The sequence below is a fragment of the Oncorhynchus keta genome, chromosome 30, assembly GCF_023373465.1.
Source record: "Oncorhynchus keta strain PuntledgeMale-10-30-2019 chromosome 30, Oket_V2, whole genome shotgun sequence".
In the NCBI taxonomy this organism is placed as follows: Eukaryota; Metazoa; Chordata; class Actinopteri; order Salmoniformes; family Salmonidae; genus Oncorhynchus; species Oncorhynchus keta.
In genome coordinates, this window is record NC_068450.1 from 14,644,097 (window position 1) to 14,664,108 (window position 20,012).

At 41.7% G+C, this 20,012-nt stretch overlaps 1 protein-coding gene across 2 annotated transcripts in view; it reads left to right on the forward strand.

Annotated features, from left to right (window-relative positions):
• Positions 1 to 20,012, forward strand: part of LOC118372980 (progesterone receptor-like) — a 38,071-nt gene that overhangs the window by 6,165 nt on the left and 11,894 nt on the right. The window contains exons 4-9 of one of the 2 annotated variants that reach the window (XM_052487801.1): positions 7,998 to 8,098; positions 8,135 to 8,198; positions 8,417 to 8,626; positions 19,117 to 19,261; positions 19,587 to 19,717; positions 19,803 to 19,954. In XM_052487801.1, the coding sequence (XP_052343761.1) occupies positions 7,998 to 8,098; positions 8,135 to 8,198; positions 8,417 to 8,626; positions 19,117 to 19,261; positions 19,587 to 19,717; positions 19,803 to 19,954 (803 nt within the window). Of the gene's footprint in view, positions 1 to 7,997; positions 8,199 to 8,416; positions 8,627 to 19,116; positions 19,262 to 19,586; positions 19,718 to 19,802; positions 19,955 to 20,012 lie in introns of both variants that reach the window. The other variant, XM_052487800.1, reaches the window with a different exon arrangement.

Consider the following 20,012-nt stretch of genomic DNA (forward strand, 5'->3'; position numbering starts at 1 on the left):
GGCTCAGAGTTTTCTTGATCTGGTAGTAGGCTAACCAAAAGGTTACTACACAGAATACTCAAATGGCGGCGACGTAGCATAGTGTCGCAATGTTGTTTTTTGTTATGAAAGGGGAGGCTCCTTGCAGTGCGCACTGACATTCCACGTACCCTTCCCGTGGGGGCAGTGTTGTGTAGGCAATGATGTTTGCTTGATTCCTTCATCTGATCAACAGTATAGGCTATAGGCTATGCATCAAAGAAGCATATTTTGCAATGATAAGCAAATATAATCTGAGCTACTGTTCAAACAACAAACCAAACAACATTGTAGCCTTGTTAGAATCTACCCAAAAAGGTATTTTGTTTAGCAGTAATAACTTGTGATTACAGGCTATTATAAAATGGTAGAAAGTGCTGTAGGCTGATGTGGGAATACATACACAAGCAGCATATTTAACTGGAATAATGTTTTAGGTTACACCGGCAAGTAGACGAATATTACCTGGGTATATTTTATTTTGTATTATTTATCATATTCATTTTTTTTATATGCAAAAATAGAATCCTAGTCCACCCACTTACACGCCAAAAATAGAAACCTACTCCACCCACGTACACGCCAAAAATAGAATCCTAGTCCACCCACGTACATGCCAAAAATAGAATCCTACTCCACCCACGTACACGCCAAAAATAGAATCCTACTCCACCCACGTACACGCCAAAAATAGAATCCTACTCCACCCACGTACACGCCAAAAATAGAAACCTACTCCACCCACGTACACGCCAAAAATAGAATCCTACTCCACCCACGTACACGCCAAAAATAGAATCATACTCCACCCACGTGCACGCCAAAAATAGAATCCTAGTCCACCCACGTACACGCCAAAAATAGAATCCTACTCCACCCACGTACACGCCAAAAATAGAATCCTAGTCCACCCACGTACACGCCAAAAATAGAATCCTACTCCACCCACGTACACGCCAAAAATAGAATCCTACTCCACCCACGTACATGCCAAAAATAGAATCCTAGTCCACCCACGTACACGCCAAAAATAGAATCCTACTCCACCCACGTACACGCCAAAAATAGAATCCTACTCCACCCACGTACACGCCAAAAATAGAATCCTACTCCACCCACGTACACGCCAAAAATAGAATCCTACTCCACCCACGTACACGCCAAAAATAGAATCCTAGTCCACCCACGTACACGCCAAAAATAGAATCCTAGTCCACCCACGTACACACCAAAAATAGAATCCTAGTCCACCCACGTACACGCCAAAAATAGAATCCTAGTCCACCCACGTACACGCCAAAAATAGAATCCTACTCCACCCACGTACACGCCAAAAATAGAATCCTAGTCCACCCACGTACACGCAAGTAGATGAACAGAGTTTAGCTTGTAGTAACCTTAACCAACTCCCAGATCCCTAGTTGTTGTAATAAATCAGCTGTAAGGTCATTTAAAAAAATTCCTGGAAAAACTTCTGGCCCTAGGAAGGATGAAAACCCTTTACACATAGAGAACAACTGGGATTGGACAGAGACTAGCAGGGCTGAGCTGGCTGTGTATGGTGTTGGGTTTTACATCTGTCATGGAAAAGATACTCATACAGTGTGTCATCACTATTGTGTTAATTCATTAGTTCAAGCCAATCGTTTTGGATTAAAAAGGCCTAGGTAGCCTAGCTACACGAAGTTTGATCACATTCACATTTTCTCAGGACACAAATAAATGGGCCTATTTTAGGCTATAAATGCATAGCTTAGGCTATAAAAACATGTACGTTTCCCCTGGCTCAGATGGGATCAGAGCATTTTTCATAATTATCATTATGTTGTTTTATGTGGTCCTTCTGTAGCTCAGTTGGTAGAGCATGGCGCTTGTAACGCCAGGGTAGTGGGTTCGATTCCCGGGACCACCCATACGTAGAATGTATGCACACATGACTGTAAGTCGCTTTGGATAAAAGCGTCTGCTAAATGGCATATATTATTATATTTATATTATTATTATTATTATTATTATTATATTATATTATTATTATTATTATATTATTTTAGAAGATATTATGCATTTTACCACAAATTCCACAATTCCATCACTGCAACAATCCCCAAAAAGTAATAAACAAATCAATTGCCAATATTTCTTACATTGCTTCCCGAATGAAAATGCCTGATTTAAAAAAAAAAATGCACCGAAAATCAAAATATACAAAATTAAATTATACAATTATAATTAAATTAAATTGGACTTTTTCTAAATTTGAGCTTGTTAACCATTCCAGTAATGAAAAGGCCAAATGGGGTAAAGGGGTTGTTTGAGAATAAGAACCGCATTCTGAAGGCATATAAGTAGATACATTAAATCCTACTACTCCTCAAGATAGTGGTGATGCATCATGGGTGGATGAAACTTTATGGAGTTTCTACAGGAAGTTGATAAAAGGGTTACGGTAATGATTTACACTTAATAAATATTATAGTTTAATGTAAACTTCAACTAGTATAATATTTTTAGGATTTATGGATAGGGTTGCACATTTTGGGGAATATTCAGAGGTGGAAACTTTCCATGGGAATTAACGGGGATATATGGGAATTAATGGAAATATATGCAAATTAATGGAAATATAGGCAAATGAATGGTAATACCATTTAAATGTAGATGTTTTTTGCATTGGATATATTTACCACATCATATGGAGACAGAAACATAAACATTTTACCTTATCATAAGTAGACATAATTGCAAATGATTAAGTCCTTCCAATAGAAATAAAAAAACAATTTTGTTTCTCATTGAACTTTAATTAAATGAGTTGACTCTTCACATGGGATGATTTCACTGAACAACAAAAGAAAGGGAATAATGAATGATCCCCAATGATTCATTGCATCACACAAAAACTGGACTCTGGACTAAAACCTAATTATGATAAGTGTACAATATTACGTATTGGATACTTAAAAAATGCAACTTTTACATTACCCTGCAGCTTACCTATAAAATGGGCTGATGGTTAAGTACACATACTCAGTATTCACATCACAAAATATATAAATACGCTCTCCACAATGAATTTCAATAGAAAACTTGTAAAAATAGACAAATTCCTGCAACCCTGGAGAGGTAAATACCTGTCTATTTATGGAAAAATTGCCCTGATTAGCTCCTTAGTCATATCTCAACCCTGGAGAGGTAAATACCTGTCTATTTAAAGTTTATATATCTCAGTTTACTTACTTATGGTGCTGCCTACTGCTGATGATTCGTTTTTCAAATCATATGAGCAAAAAATATTACGCTTTATCTGGGACACTGAACCAGACAAAATAAAACGAGCCTATCTATACAATGAATATGAATTGGGTGGGAATAAGCTTCACTTATTCAAAAGTTTTATTTGAACCCTAAATGGTTCTCAAGTAGATTAATAAGAAAAGCTCATCCATTGTTTAAAATGGCCTTTGTGCAGTTTGCCGTGTCTCATTTTCGATTCATTGAAAGTGATACTTTTTTCAAAGTATCTGTTTTTTTCAAACAAGCATTGCAGAGCTACAATTACAATTTCATCCCCCTGAAAAGATAGAACAAATATTACAACAAATATTATGGCTGAACTCAAATGTGCTGCTTGATAAAATACCTGTATTTATGGGAAAGATGTTTGAAAATGATATTAAATGATATTGTAAATTGTAATGGTAGAGTTATGTCCTTCATGGAGTTATCAGAATTGTAAGTAAGGGAAGGTCTGCTCATTCCAAGAGTACAACCAATGGATTACAGCATTGCCCCAAAAATGGAGGAGCCAGGTGGCAGTGGGAGGAGGCAGGGAACTGGCCTGTCTGCCCAATATAAAGGATCAAAACTGGAGGAGGCAGGTGGTAGCGGGAGGAGGCAGGTGGCAGCGGGAGGAGGCAGGTGGCAGCGGGAGGAGGTAGGTGGCAGCGGGAGGAGGCAGGTGGTAGTGGGAGGAGGCAGGAGGTAGCGGGAGGAGGCAGGTGGCAGCGGGAGGAGGTAGGGAACTGGTCTGTCTGCCCAATATAAAGGATCAAAACTGGCAGAGGAATAAAAATAGCATAAATAGGAAAGTAAACCGGTTTCATTTGAGGACCAGGATGTTGACAACTGTGTCATACAGATTGCAAAATATATATATATATTTTTATGTACCGATTCCATGGTACAGGGTGTATGAGTTGATATATAAAACAACGCAAGATTCAAGACTTCATGCTTTTTTTGTGTGGATACAGAATCAATAGACCATTTATTTTGGTATTGTCCTCAGGTAGCCTGTTTCTGGTCTGAAGTTCAGGAATGGCTGAAAATGAATAGCATTGATCTAAAATTGACCCTACAAATAGTACTGTTAGGAGATCTGGAGAGACCGGGTCAGTCAATTACTAATATACTAATACTCTTAGTAAAAGTATTTATCTTCAACACGCAATCTGTAGATTTAATTAGATAGATTGAAATTGTATGTTAAATATCATAGCATAGTTGAAAGATATGTGTTGCGTAAAAACACGAAGTGGGTAGCCAGCAGAGATAGATGGGATCGTCTGAGGGAAGCTGAGGGTTGGGATGTGGAATTGGAGACAAGTGGGAGTGGAGTTGCTGTGTGAGAGAGAATCATGGTCAAAGATAAAGGGGGGTCTAAATAAAACATAATAAAAGTACATTTGAATGACACTGTGGCAGTGTTTTTCCAACGAATGGCGGTTTGCCAGAGGCTGATGCCGTGCAGGTGTTTGTACACATATACACACACTCTCATTCAAATAAACACAAACAAGAACACACACATACATGTAATAGTGCCAGACATGCACACAAACATATATAGTTGGCTTTGCTGTTATGATTTCAGTTGTCCTTTATGTCCTTTGTTTTAAATGTATAATTATATATATTTTTTTGCATTGTTGTTAGTTGGTGCATTGGGGGGTTCTTGGTTGTTGGTGCATTGGGGGGTTCTTGGTTGTTGGTGCATTGGGGGGTTCTTGGTGGTTGGTGCATTGGGGGGTTCTTGGTTGTTGGTGCATTGGGGGGTTCTTGGTTATTGGTGCATTGGGGGGTTCTTGGTTGTTGGTGCATTGGGGGTTCTTGGTTATTGGTGCATTGGGGGGTTCTTGGTTGTTGGTGCATTGGGGGGTTCTTGGTTATTGGAGCATTGGGGGGTTCTTGGTTATTGGTGCATTGGGGGGTTCTTGGTGGTTGGTGCATTGGGGGGTTCTTGGTTGTTGGTGCATTGGGGGGTTCTTGGTTGTTGGAGCATTGGGGGGTTCTTGGTTATTGGTGCATTAGGGGTTCTTGGTGGTTGGTGCATTGGGGGTTCTTGGTTGTTGGTGCATTGGGGGGTTCTTGGTGGTTGGTGCATTGGGGGGTTCTTGGTTGTTGGTGCATTGGGGGGTTCTTGGTTATTGGAGCATTGGGGGGTTCTTGGTTGTTGGTGCATTGGGGGGTACTTGGGGTTGGTGCATTGGGGGTTCTTGGTGGTTGGTGCATTGGGGGGTTCTTGGTGGTTGGTGCATTGGGGGGTTCTTGGTTGTTGGTGCATTGGGGGGTTCTTGGTTGTTGGTGCATTGGGGGGTTCTTGGGGGTAGGGAATGGAATTAGTTGTATTTTTATTTTATTTTTTCTGGGGGAGACTGTGGGAGGGGTCTTGAATGGTTGAGGGACAGCTATTGGGGAACTGTGGGGGGATCTTGGAGGGTTTGGGTTTCACAAGATTTTGATCATGAAAAAGGAAACTATGACATATATTTTATATCACTGATGCACACGCATCCTCACATGTAATACTTTAGTGTTACCCCTTCCTTGTGTTTTTTGTAATAAATAATAAAAATAATAAAAATAAGGACAACAGTTTTCAGCTGTGCTAACATAATTGCGAAAGGGTTTTCTAATGATCAATTAGCCTTTTAAAATGATAAACTTGGATTAGCTAACACAATGTGCCATTGGAACACAGGAGTGATGGTTGCTGATAATGGGCCTATGTAGATTTTCCATAAAGAATCTGCCATTTCCAGCTACAATAGTCATTTACAACATTAACAATGTCTACACTGTATTTTTGATCTATTTGATGTTATTTTAATGGACAAAAAATGAGCTTTTCTATAAAAAACAATGACATTTCTAAGTGACCCCAAACTTTTGAAAGGTAGTGTATATTCACCCCACCCAGTATTGTAATCCAAACTTACCAGAAAGCATGTAGTCCTTGGCTCAGACAGTGTAGTAGTGTGGGCTCAATAGCATCTCATTAGTGTGGAGATCTTGAGAATCAGCTGTACATGTGATGGAAGAATACACTGTGCATGCAGAGGGTTGCAATTCCATTGAATTGGGGATAGTTTAACCAAAATATGCCACAAGACCTAGAATTGCCTTAATGTGTATCCCACAAAAAAGGTTCACTGTTATAAGCTAACTTTTTTGATGAATTTAAGCAAAATTCCCAGGCTTAACTTCCCATGGAAAATTTCTGGAAATTTACCGGGAAGTTTCCAACCCTTTGCAACTCTATTTATGGACAAACTGTAGTGACATATTTTGTGTTTTATTCAAATCAGTTAGGTTTTTCGAAAGTACAATTTTATAAAATGACCCAATAATTTAATCCAGACGCATTGCGGTAATGAGAATATGGAAAAATGTACAAAATTCAGGCAAAAATGTATTAAAAACTAGACATCTTAGTCCTCAGAATGATAGTTGATTTTTGCAGATGCATCATGGTTTTGTAATTCAATTAGCTCCATACATGTTTAAAACTGATTTCATGACAATCACCCATAAAACAGGTCATTGCAGCGGAGTCATTGATACCCATGTTTTCAGTCACATTTAGCCTTTGCCACATGTAATGGTTTGCATGATATTGATCCAAATGAAGTCTGGTTAGTTGTAAAGTAGGTCTTTGTACTTTTAATGACATCACAATACCCCGTAATGACATCACAGTACCCCGTAATGACATCACAATACCCCGTAATGACATCACAGTACCCCGTAATGACATCACAATACCCCGTAATGACATCACAGTACCCCGTAATGACATCACAATACCCCGTAATGACATCACAGTACCCCGTAATGACATCAAAATACCCCGTAATGACATCACAGTACCCCGTAATGACATCACAATACCCCGTAATGACATCACAGTACCCCGTAATGACATCACAATACCCCGTAATGACATCACAGTACCCCGTAATGACATCAAAATACCCCGTAATGACAAAGCAAAAATGTGTCATGTCAAAATGTGTCTGTCATGTGCCTTTTACTAAAGAGTGGCTTCCGTCTGGCCACTCTACCATAAAGGCCTGATTGGTAGAGAGCTGCGAAGATAGTTGTCCTTCAAAGAAGGTTCTCCCATTTCCACAGGTTGACTCCAATTAAGTTGTAGAAACATCTCAAGGATGATCAATGGAAACAGGATGAGCACCTGAGCAGAAATTCGATTCTCATAGCAAAGGGTCTGAATACTTATGTAAATAAGGTATTTCAGCTTTTCTTTAATTTTTAATACATTTGCAAATATTTCTAAAAACCCGTTTTCACTTTGTCATTATGGGGTATTTATTGTGTGTAGAATGTTGAGGGAAAAAATATATTTAATCAATTTTAGAATAAGTAGGGTCTGAATGCTTTCTGGTTGTATTGTACATGCTTGTGAATTGTTGCATTATCAAGTAGTGTAATATTTTGGAAGAAAAGTCTCTTGTCATTGTTAAATAGTTTGTGCCTTCTCGCTAGTGGCTACTGTGATATTTACGGTCAATTTGAGCTACGGACCAAGAATGTCACATGGCCAGCAGCCACGGCAATGATGTAATGTGAATGGAAAAATAGCTTTCTTTTTCTCCACCCCGCTCCTCAGACTCCTTTATATCTCTTAGTGGTAATGGGGCCTTTCTCTCTGTCCTACTTCTGTGTGTGGTGCATTTCAGGCCGCAAGCTGAGGGGAGCTGGCCCGCTGAAAGGAGGAGTGGAGGGGGGAACACAGGCACCCGGCAAAGAGAGGACTGGAGAGAGGGGAGGAGAGAGACCTGGAGAGAGGACTGGAGAGAGGACTGGAGAGAGGGGAGGAGAGAGGACTGGAGAGGGGACTGGGGGATTACAGTTATCCACCGTTTCCCCACAGGCTAAATGTGAGGATCAATATTACCATATGTAAAATATTTTTCTTATCCAGAATGCTATTTTTTGAAGTGAGCCCTGACTAAGAAAGCAGTTACAACTCAATTCAGAATTTACCCCGACCCTGGTTGAAAGGCAGCACATATTCAGTCTCAACTGGTTTCATTTAGTCTCTCATCTCATGTCTCAATTCACCTTGCCTTGTTTCATCTCATATCCCTCTCTGCAGGCTGTGCTGCGTCGCAGGCTCTCGCTCTTGGTCCCTCCCCCAGTCTACGCCCCTCCCTCCTCAACATTCTGAGTTCCATTGAGCCAGGAATGGTCAACGCAGGCCATGACACCTCCCAGCCAGACTGTTTCGCCTCCCTACTGTCCAGCCTCAACGAGCTGGGAGAGAGACAACTGGTGTCTGTGGTGAACTGGGCTAAAGCCATGCCAGGTAAACCATTCTTCATGTATCCTACTGTTACCTAACCACTACATGTTACCAACCCTGTATCCTACTGTTACCTAACCACTACATGTTACCAACCCACTAACCCTGTATCCTACTGTTACCTAACCACTACATGTTACCAACCCTGTATCCTACTGTTACCTAACCACTACATGTTACCAACCCTGTATCCTACTGTTACCTAACCACTACATGTTACCAACCCTGTATCCTACTGTTACCTAACCACTACATGTTACCAACCCTGTATTCTACTGTTACCTAACCACTACATGTTACCAACCCTGTATCCTACTGTTACCTAACCACTACATGTTACCAACCCTGTATCCTACTGTTACCTAACCACTACATGTTACCAACCCTGTATCCTACTGTTACCTAACCACTACATGTTACCAACCCTGTATCCTACTGTTACCTAACCACTACATGTTACCAACCCTGTATCCTACTGTTACCTAACCACTACATGTTACCAACCCTGTATCCTACTGTTACCTAACCACTACATGTTACCAACCCTGTATCCTACTGTTACCTAACCACTACATGTTACCAACCCTGTATCCTACTGTTACCTAACCACTACATGTTACCAACCCTGTATTCTACTGTTACCTAACCACTACATGTTACCAACCCTGTATCCTACTGTTACCTAACCACTACATGTTACCAGCCCTGTATCCTACTGTTACCTAACCACTACATGTTACCAACCCACTAACCCTGTATCCTACTGTTACCTAACCACTACATGTTACCAACCCTGTATCCTACTGTTACCTAACCACTACATGTTACCAACCCACTAACCCTGTATCCTACTGTTACCTAACCACTACATGTTACCAACCCTGTATCCTACTGTTACCTAACCACTACATGTTACCAACCCACTAACCCTGTATTCTACTGTTACCTAACCACTACATGTTACCAACCCACTAACCCTGTATTCTACTGTTACCTAACCACTACATGTTACCAACCCACTAACCCTGTATCCTACTGTTACCTAACCACTACATGTTACCAACCCTGTATCCTACTGTTACCTAACCACTACATGTTACCAACCCTGTATGCTACTGTTACCTAACCACTACATGTTACCAACCCACTAACCCTGTATCCTAATGTTACCTAACCACTACATGTTACCAACCCTGTATCCTACTGTTACCTAACCACTACATGTTACCAACCCTGTATCCTACTGTTACCTAACCACTACATGTTACTAACCCTGTATCCTACTGTTTAACCACTACATGTTACCAACCCTGTATCCTACTGTTACCTAACCACTACATGTTACCAACCCACTAACCCTGTATCCTACTGTTACCTAACCACTACATGTTACCAACCCTGTATCCTACTGTTACCTAACCACTACATGTTACCAACCCACTAACCCTGTATCCTACTGTTACCTAACCACTACATGTTACCAACCCTGTATCCTACTGTTACCTAACCACTACATGTTACCAACCCACTAACCCTGTATCCTACTGTTACCTAACCACTACATGTTACCAACCCTGTATCCTACTGTTACCTAACCACTACATGTTACCAACCCACTAACCCTGTATCCTACTGTTACATGTTACCAACCCACTAACCCTGTATCCTACTGTTACCTAACCACTACATGTTACCAACCCTGTATTCTACTGTTACCTAACCACTACATGTTACCAACCAACCCTGTATCCTACTGTTACCTAACCACTACATGTTACCAACCCTGTATCCTACTGTTACCTAACCACTACATGTTACCAACCCTGTATCCTACTGTTACCTAACCACTACATGTTACCAACCCTGTATCCTACTGTTACCTAACCACTACATGTTACCCCTAACCCTGTATCCTACTGTTACCTAACCACTACATGTTACCAACCCTGTATCCTACTGTTACCTAACCACTACATGTTACCAACCCTGTATCCTACTGTTACCTAACCACTACATGTTACCAACCCACTAACCCTGTATCCTACTGTTACCTAACCACTGCATGTTACCAACCCTGTATCCTACTGTTACCTAACCACTACATGTTACCAACCCTGTATCCTACTGTTACCTAACCACTACATGTTACCAACCCTGTATCCTACTGTTACCTAACCACTACATGTTACCAACCCTGTATCCTACTGTTACCTAACCACTACATGTTACCAACCCTGTATCCTACTGTTACCTAACCACTACATGTTACCAACCCACTAACCCTGTATCCTACTGTTACCTAACCACTACATGTTACCAACCCTGTATCCTACTGTTACCTAACCACTACATGTTACCAACCCTGTATCCTACTGTTACCTAACCACTACATGTTACCAACCCTGTATCCTACTGTTACCTAACCACTACATGTTACCAACCCTGTATCCTACTGTTACCTAACCACTACATGTTACCAACCCTGTATCCTACTGTTACCTAACCACTACATGTTACCAACCCTGTATCCTACTGTTACCTAACCACTACATGTTACCAACCCACTAACCCTGTATCCTACTGTTACCTAACCACTACATGTTACTAACCCTGTATCCTACTGTTACCTAACCACTACATGTTACCAACCCACTAACCCTGTATTCTACTGTTACCTAACCACGACATGTTACCAACCCACTAACCCTGTATCCTACTGTTACCTAACCACTACATGTTACCAACCCTGTATCCTACTGTTACCTAACCATGACATGTTACCAACCCACCAACCCTGTATCCTACTGTTACCTAACCACTACATGTTACCAACCCTGTATCCTACTGTTACCTAACCACTACATGTTACCAACCCACTAACCCTGTATCCTACTGTTACTTAACCACTACATGTTACCAACCCTGTATCCTACTGTTACCTAACCACTACATGTTACCAACCCTGTATCCTACTGTTACCTAACCACTACATGTTACCAACCCTGTATCCTACTGTTACCTAACCACTATATGTTACCAACCCTGTATTCTACTGTTACCTAACCACTACATGTTACCAACCCTGTATCCTACTGTTACCTAACCACTACATGTTACCAACCCTGTATCCTACTGTTACCTAACCACTACATGTTACCAACCCACTAATCCTGTATCCTACTGTTACCTAACCACTACATGTTACCAACCCTGTATCCTACTGTTAACTAACCACTACATGTTACCAACCCTGTATCCTACTGTTACCTAACCACTACATGTTACCAACACTGTATCCTACTGTTACCTAACCACTACATGTTACCAACCCACTAACCCTGTATCCTACTGTTACGTAACCACTACATGTTACCAACCCTGTATCCTACTGTTACCTAACCACTACATGTTACCAACCCTGTATCCTACTGTTACCTAACCACTACATGTTACCAACCCTGTATTCTACTGTTACCTAACCACTACATGTTACCAACCCTGTATTCTACTGTTACCTAACCACTACATGTTACCAACCCTGTATCCTACTGTTACCTAACCACTACATGTTACCAACCCTGTATCCTACTGTTACCTAACCACTACATGTTACCAACCCTGTATTCTACTGTTACCTAACCACTACATGTTACCAACCCACCAACCCTGTATCCTACTGTTACCTAACCACTACATGTTACCAACCCTGTATCCTACTGTTACCTAACCACTACATGTTACCAACCCACTAACCCTGTATCCTACTGTTACTTAACCACTACATGTTACCAACCCTGTATCCTACTGTTACCTAACCACTACATGTTACTGACCCTGTATCCTACTGTTACCTAACCACTACATGTTACCAACCCTGTATCCTACTGTTACCTAACCACTACATGTTACCAACCCTGTATCCTACTGTTACCTAACCACTACATGTTACCAACCCACTAACCCTGTATCCTACTGTTACCTAACCACTGCATGTTACCAACCCTGTATCCTACTGTTACCTAACCACTACATGTTACCAACCCTGTATCCTACTGTTACCTAACCACTACATGTTACCAACCCTGTATCCTACTGTTACCTAACCACTACATGTTACCAACCCACTAACCCTGTATCCTACTGTTACCTAACCACTACATGTTACCAACCCTGTATCCTACTGTTACCTAACCACTACATGTTACCAACCCTGTATCCTACTGTTACCTAACCACTACATGTTACCAACCCTGTATCCTACTGTTACCTAACCACTACATGTTACCAACCCTGTATTCTACTGTTACCTAACCACTACATGTTACCAACCCTGTATTCTACTGTTACCTAACCACTACATGTTACCAACCCTGTATCCTACTGTTACCTAACCACTACATGTTACCAACCCACTAACCCTGTATCCTACTGTTACCTAACCACTACATGTTACCAACCCTGTATCCTACTGTTACCTAACCACTACATGTTACCAACCCACTAACCCTGTATTCTACTGTTACCTAACCACTGACATGTTACCAACCCACTAACCCTGTATCCTACTGTTACCTAACCACTACATGTTACCAACCCTGTATCCTACTGTTACCTAACCACTACATGTTACCAACCCACTAACCCTGTATCCTACTGTTACCTAACCACTACATGTTACCAACCCTGTATCCTACTGTTACCTAACCACTACATGTTACCAACCCACTAACCCTGTATCCTACTGTTACTTAACCACTACATGTTACCAACCCTGTATCCTACTGTTACCTAACCACTACATGTTACCTAAATGTTACCAACCCTGTATCCTACTGTTACCTAACCACTACATGTTACCAACCCTGTATCCTACTGTTACCTAACCACTACATGTTACCAACCCTGTATCTACTGTTACCTAACCACTACATGTTACCAACCCTGTATCCTACTGTTACCTAACCACTACATGTTACCAACCCTGTATCCTACTGTTACCTAACCACTACATGTTACCAACCCTGTATCCTACTGTTACCTAACCACTACATGTTACCAACCCTGTATCCTACTGTTACCTAACCACTACATGTTACCAACCCTGTATCCTACTGTTACCTAACCACTACATGTTACCAACCAACCCTGTATCCTACTGTTACCTAACCACTACATGTTACCAACCCTGTATCCTACTGTTACCTAACCACTACATGTTACCAACCCACTAACCCTGTATCCTACTGTTACGTAACCACTACATGTTACCAACCCTGTATCCTACTGTTACCTAACCACTACATGTTACCAACCCTGTATCCCTGTATAACCCTACATGTTAACCCCTAACCACTATCCATGTTACCAACCCACATGTTACCAACCCTGTATCCTACTGTTACCTAACCACTACATGTTACCAACCCTGTATCCTACTGTTACCTAACCACTACATGTTACCAACCCTGTATCCTACTGTTACCTAACCACTACATGTTACCAACCCTGTATCCTACTGTTACCTAACCACTACATGTTACCAACCCTGTATCCTACTGTTACCTAACCACTACATGTTACCAACCCTGTATCCTACTGTTACCTAACCACTACATGTTACCAACCCACTAACCCTGTATCCTACTGTTACCTAACCACTACATGTTACCAACCCTGTATCCTACTGTTACCTAACCACTACATGTTACCAACCCTGTATCCTACTGTTACCTAACCACTACATGTTACCAACCCTGTATCCTACTGTTACCTAACCACTACATGTTACCAACCCTGTATTCTACTGTTACCTAACCACTACATGTTACCAACCCTGTATTCTACTGTTACCTAACCACTACATGTTACCAACCCTGTATCCTACTGTTACCTAACCACTACATGTTACCCACTAACCCTGTATCCTACTGTTACCTAACCACTACATGTTACCAAACCCTGTAATCCTACATGTTACCTAACCACTATCCATGTTACCAACCCACATGTTACCAACCCTGTATCCTACTGTTACCTAACCACTACATGTTACCAACCCCTAACCCTGTATCCTACTGTTACCTAACCACTACATGTTACCAACCCTGTATCCTACTGTTACCTAACCACTACATGTTACCAACCCTGTATCCTACTGTTACCTAACCACTACATGTTACCAACCCTGTATCCTACTGTTACCTAACCACTACATGTTACCAACCCTGTATCCTACTGTTACCTAACCACTACATGTTACCAACCCTGTATCCTACTGTTACCTAACCACTACATGTTACCAACCCTGTATCCTACTGTTACCTAACCACTACATGTTACCAACCCTGTATCCTACTGTTACCTAACCACTACATGTTACCAACCCTGTATCCTACTGTTACCTAACCACTACATGTTACCAACCCTGTATCCACTTGTTACCTAACCACTACATGTTACCAACCCTGTATCCTACTGTTACCTAACCACTACATGTTACCAACCCTGTATCCTACTGTTACCTAACCACTACATGTTACCAACCCTGTATCCTACTGTTACCTAACCACTACATGTTACCAACCCTGTATCCTACTGTTACCTAACCACTACATGTTACCAACCCTGTATCCTACTGTTACCTAACCACTACATGTTACCAACCCACTAACCCTGTATCCTACTGTTACCTAACCACTACATGTTACCAACCCTGTATCCTACTGTTACCTAACCACTACATGTTACCAACCCTGTATCCTACTGTTACCTAACCACTACATGTTACCAACCCTGTATCCTACTGTTACCTAACCACTACATGTTACCAACCCACTAACCCTGTATCCTACTGTTACCTAACCACTACATGTTACCAACCCTGTATCCTACTGTTACCTAACCACTACATGTTACCAACCCTGTATCCTACTGTTACCTAACCACTACATGTTACCAACCCACTAACCCTGTATCCTACTGTTACCTAACCACTGCATGTTACCAACCCTGTATCCTACTGTTACCTAACCACTACATGTTACCAACCCTGTATCCTACTGTTACCTAACCACTACATGTTACCAACCCTGTATCCTACTGTTACCTAACCACTACATGTTACCAACCCTGTATCCTACTGTTACCTAACCACTACATGTTACCAACCCTGTATCCTACTGTTACCTAACCACTACATGTTACCAACCCACTAACCCTGTATCCTACTGTTACCTAACCACTACATGTTACCAACCCTGTATCCTACTGTTACCTAACCACTACATGTTACCAACCCTGTATCCTCCTGTTACCTAACCACTACATGTTACCAACCCTGTATCCTACTGTTACCTAACCACTACATGTTACCAACCCTGTATTCTACTGTTACCTAACCACTACATGTTACCAACCCTGTATTCCTACTGTTACCTAACCACTACATGTTACCAACCCTGTATCCTACTGTTACCTAACCACTACATGTTACCAACCCACTACTGTTAACCCTGTATCCTACTGTTACCTAACCACTACATGTTACCTAACCCTGTATCCTACTGTTACCTAACCACTACATGTTACCAACCCACTAACCCTGTATTCTACTGTTACCTAACCACTACATGTTACCAACCCACTAACCCTGTATCCTACTGTTACCTAACCACTACATGTTACCAACCCTGTATCCTACTGTTACCTAACCATTACATGTTACCAACCAACCCTGTATCCTACTGTTACCTAACCACTACATGTTACCAACCCTGTATCCTACTGTTACCTAACCACTACATGTTACCAACCCACTAACCCTGTATCCTACTGTTTAACCCTACAACCACCCTGTATCCTACTGTTACCTAACCCACATGTTAACCCTGTATCCTACTGTTACCTAACCACTACATGTTACCAACCCTGTATCCTACTGTTACCTAACCACTATATGTTACCAACCCTGTATCCTACTGTTACCTAACCACTATATGTTACCAACCCTGTATCCTACTGTTACCTAACCACTACATGTTACCAACCCTGTATTCTACTGTTACCTAACCACTACATGTTACCAACCCTGTATCCTACTGTTACCTAACCACTACATGTTACCAACCCTGTATCCTACTGTTACCTAACCACTACATGTTACCAACCCACTAATCCTGTATCCTACTGTTACCTAACCACTACATGTTACCAACCCTGTATCCTACTGTTACCTAACCACTACATGTTACCAACCCTGTATCCTACTGTTACCTAACCACTACATGTTACCAACCCTGTATCCTACTGTTACCTAACCACTACATGTTACCAACCCTGTATCCTACTGTTACCTAACCACTACATGTTACCAACCCACTAACCCTGTATCCTACTGTTACGTAACCACTACATGTTACCAACCCTGTATCCTACTGTTACCTAACCACTACATGTTACCAACCCTGTATCCTACTGTTACCTAACCACTACATGTTACCAACCCTGTATCCTACTGTTACCTAACCACTACATGTTACCAACCCTGTATTCTACTGTTACCTAACCACTACATGTTACCAACCCTGTATCCTACTGTTACCTAACCACTACATGTTACCAACCCTGTATCCTACTGTTACCTAACCACTACATGTTACCAAACCCTGTATCCTACTGTTACCTAACCACTACATGTTACCAACCCTGTATCCTACTGTTACCTAACCACTACATGTTACCAACCCTGTATCCTACTGTTACCTAACCACTACATGTTACCAACCCACTAACCCTGTATCCTACTGTTACCTAACCACTACATGTTACCAACCCTGTATCCTACTGTTACCTAACCACTACATGTTACCAACCCTGTATCCACTTGTTACCTAACCACTACATGTTACCAACCCTGTATCCTACTGTTACCTAACCACTACATGTTACCAACCCTGTATTCTACTGTTACCTAACCACTACATGTTACCAACCCTGTATTCTACTGTTACCTAACCACTACATGTTACCAACCCTGTATCCTACTGTTACCTAACCACTACATGTTACCAACCCACTAACCCTGTATCCTACTGTTACCTAACCACTACATGTTACTAACCCTGTATCCTACTGTTACCTAACCACTACATGTTACCAACCCACTAACCCTGTATTCTACTGTTACCTAACCACTACATGTTACCAACCCACTAACCCTGTATCCTACTGTTACCTAACCACTACATGTTACTGACCCTGTATCCTACTGTTACCTAACCACTACATGTTACCAACCCACTAACCCTGTATCCTACTGTTACCTAACCACTACATGTTACCAACCCTGTATCCTACTGTTACCTAACCACTACATGTTACCAACCCTGTATCCTACTGTTACCTAACCACTACATGTTACCAACCCTGTATCCTACTGTTACCTAACCACTACATGTTACCAACCCTGTATCCTACTGTTACCTAACCACTACATGTTACCAACCCTGTATCCTACTGTTACCTAACCACTACATGTTACCAACCCTGTATCCTACTGTTACCTAACCACTACATGTTACCAACCCTGTATCCTACTGTTACCTAACCACTACATGTTACCAACCCTGTATCCTACTGTTACCTAACCACTACATGTTACCAACCCACTAACCCTGTATCCTACTGTTACCTAACCACTACATGTTACCAACCCACTAACCCTGTATCCTACTGTTACCTGTTACCAACCACTACATGTTACCAACCCACTAACCCTGTATCCTACTGTTACCTAACCACTACATGTTACCAACCCTGTATCCTACTGTTACCTAACCACTACATGTTACCAACCCTGTATTCTACTGTTACCTAACCACTACATGTTACCAACCCTGTATTCTTCTGTTACCTAACCACTACATGTTACCAACCCTGTATCCTACTGTTACCTAACCACTACATGTTACCAACCCACTAACCCTGTATCCTACTGTTACCTAACCACTACATGGTACCAACCCACTAACCCAGGTGTGATAGAGAGAGCTGGGGGACAGAGAGCTGGTCTGTGTATGACTGATATCAGTGCTGTAGCCTCGGTTCTAGTTTTCTATGTCCTTCCCACCAGAGGGGGCTCTACTCATCACATATTTTATTCTCCCTGCACAATGGGTTTCAGACAGCTGCATGTAGAAGACCAGATGTCAGTGATCCAGTCTTCATGGCTGGGGTTGATGATGTTCTCTGTGTAGGTTTCAGACAGCTGCATGTAGAAGACCAGATGTCAGTGATCCAGTCTTCATGGCTGGGGTTGATGATGTTCTCTGTGTAGGTTTCAGACAGCTGCATGTAGAAGACCAGATGTCAGTGATCCAGTCTTCATGGCTGGGGTTGATGATGTTCTCTGTGTAGGTTTCAGACAGCTGCATGTAGAAGACCAGATGTCAGTGATCAAGTCTTCATGGCTGGGGTTGATGATGTTCTCTGTGTAGGTTTCAGACAGCTGCATGTAGAAGACCAGATGTCAGTGATCCAGTCTTCATGGCTGGGGTTGATGGTGTTCGCTCTGGGCTGGAGGTCTTACACTAACACAGATGCTAGAGAGCTCTACTTCGCTCCTGACCTCATCTTTAACGAGTGAGTACTATTGTCTTGCTGAATACAATATTGATGACAATCTCTCTCTGTCTCTAGACAATAGACAAGGGAAATGTTTGAAATTTGAAATGTTGTATTATTGGTTATATAACAACACTCTCTGAATCAATTTTCACTCCCTCTCATCCTAACTCCCCCTCTCTCTCCCTCGCAATTCAATTTATTAGCATGGGAAACACATGTTACCAAATGGAATAGACAATAAAAAAATGGGACTAGAAATAAACAAACATTACACTCTCTCTCCTCACCCTCTTTCTCTCCGTCTGTCTGTCTCTCTCTTCTCTCCACCCCCCCACCCCAGTCAGAGGATGCGTGTGTCCAGTATGTACGAACACTGTGTCCAGTTCCGTCTGCTGTCCCAGAGGTTCTGTCTGCTCAGAGTCACCCAGGAAGAGTTCCTTTGTATGAAGGCTCTGCTCCTCTTCAGCATCAGTGAGTCACATCACTGACACACTGACACCCAAGTGACTGTATCATTATCTGTTTCAATATTTGCTTATTTCTTTGTGTCTTTTAGTCCCTGTGGAGGGTCTGAGGAATCAGAAGTGTTTTGACGAGCTGAGGATCTCTTACATCAAGGAGCTTGTTTGTCTGGCCAGCCAACATGGAGAAAAACACCATACACAACGCCTGTTCCAGCTAACACAGCTACTGGACTTCCTACACCCGGTAATATTACCTAACCCTGACCTCTAACCCCTAACCCATACACAACGCCTGTTCCAGC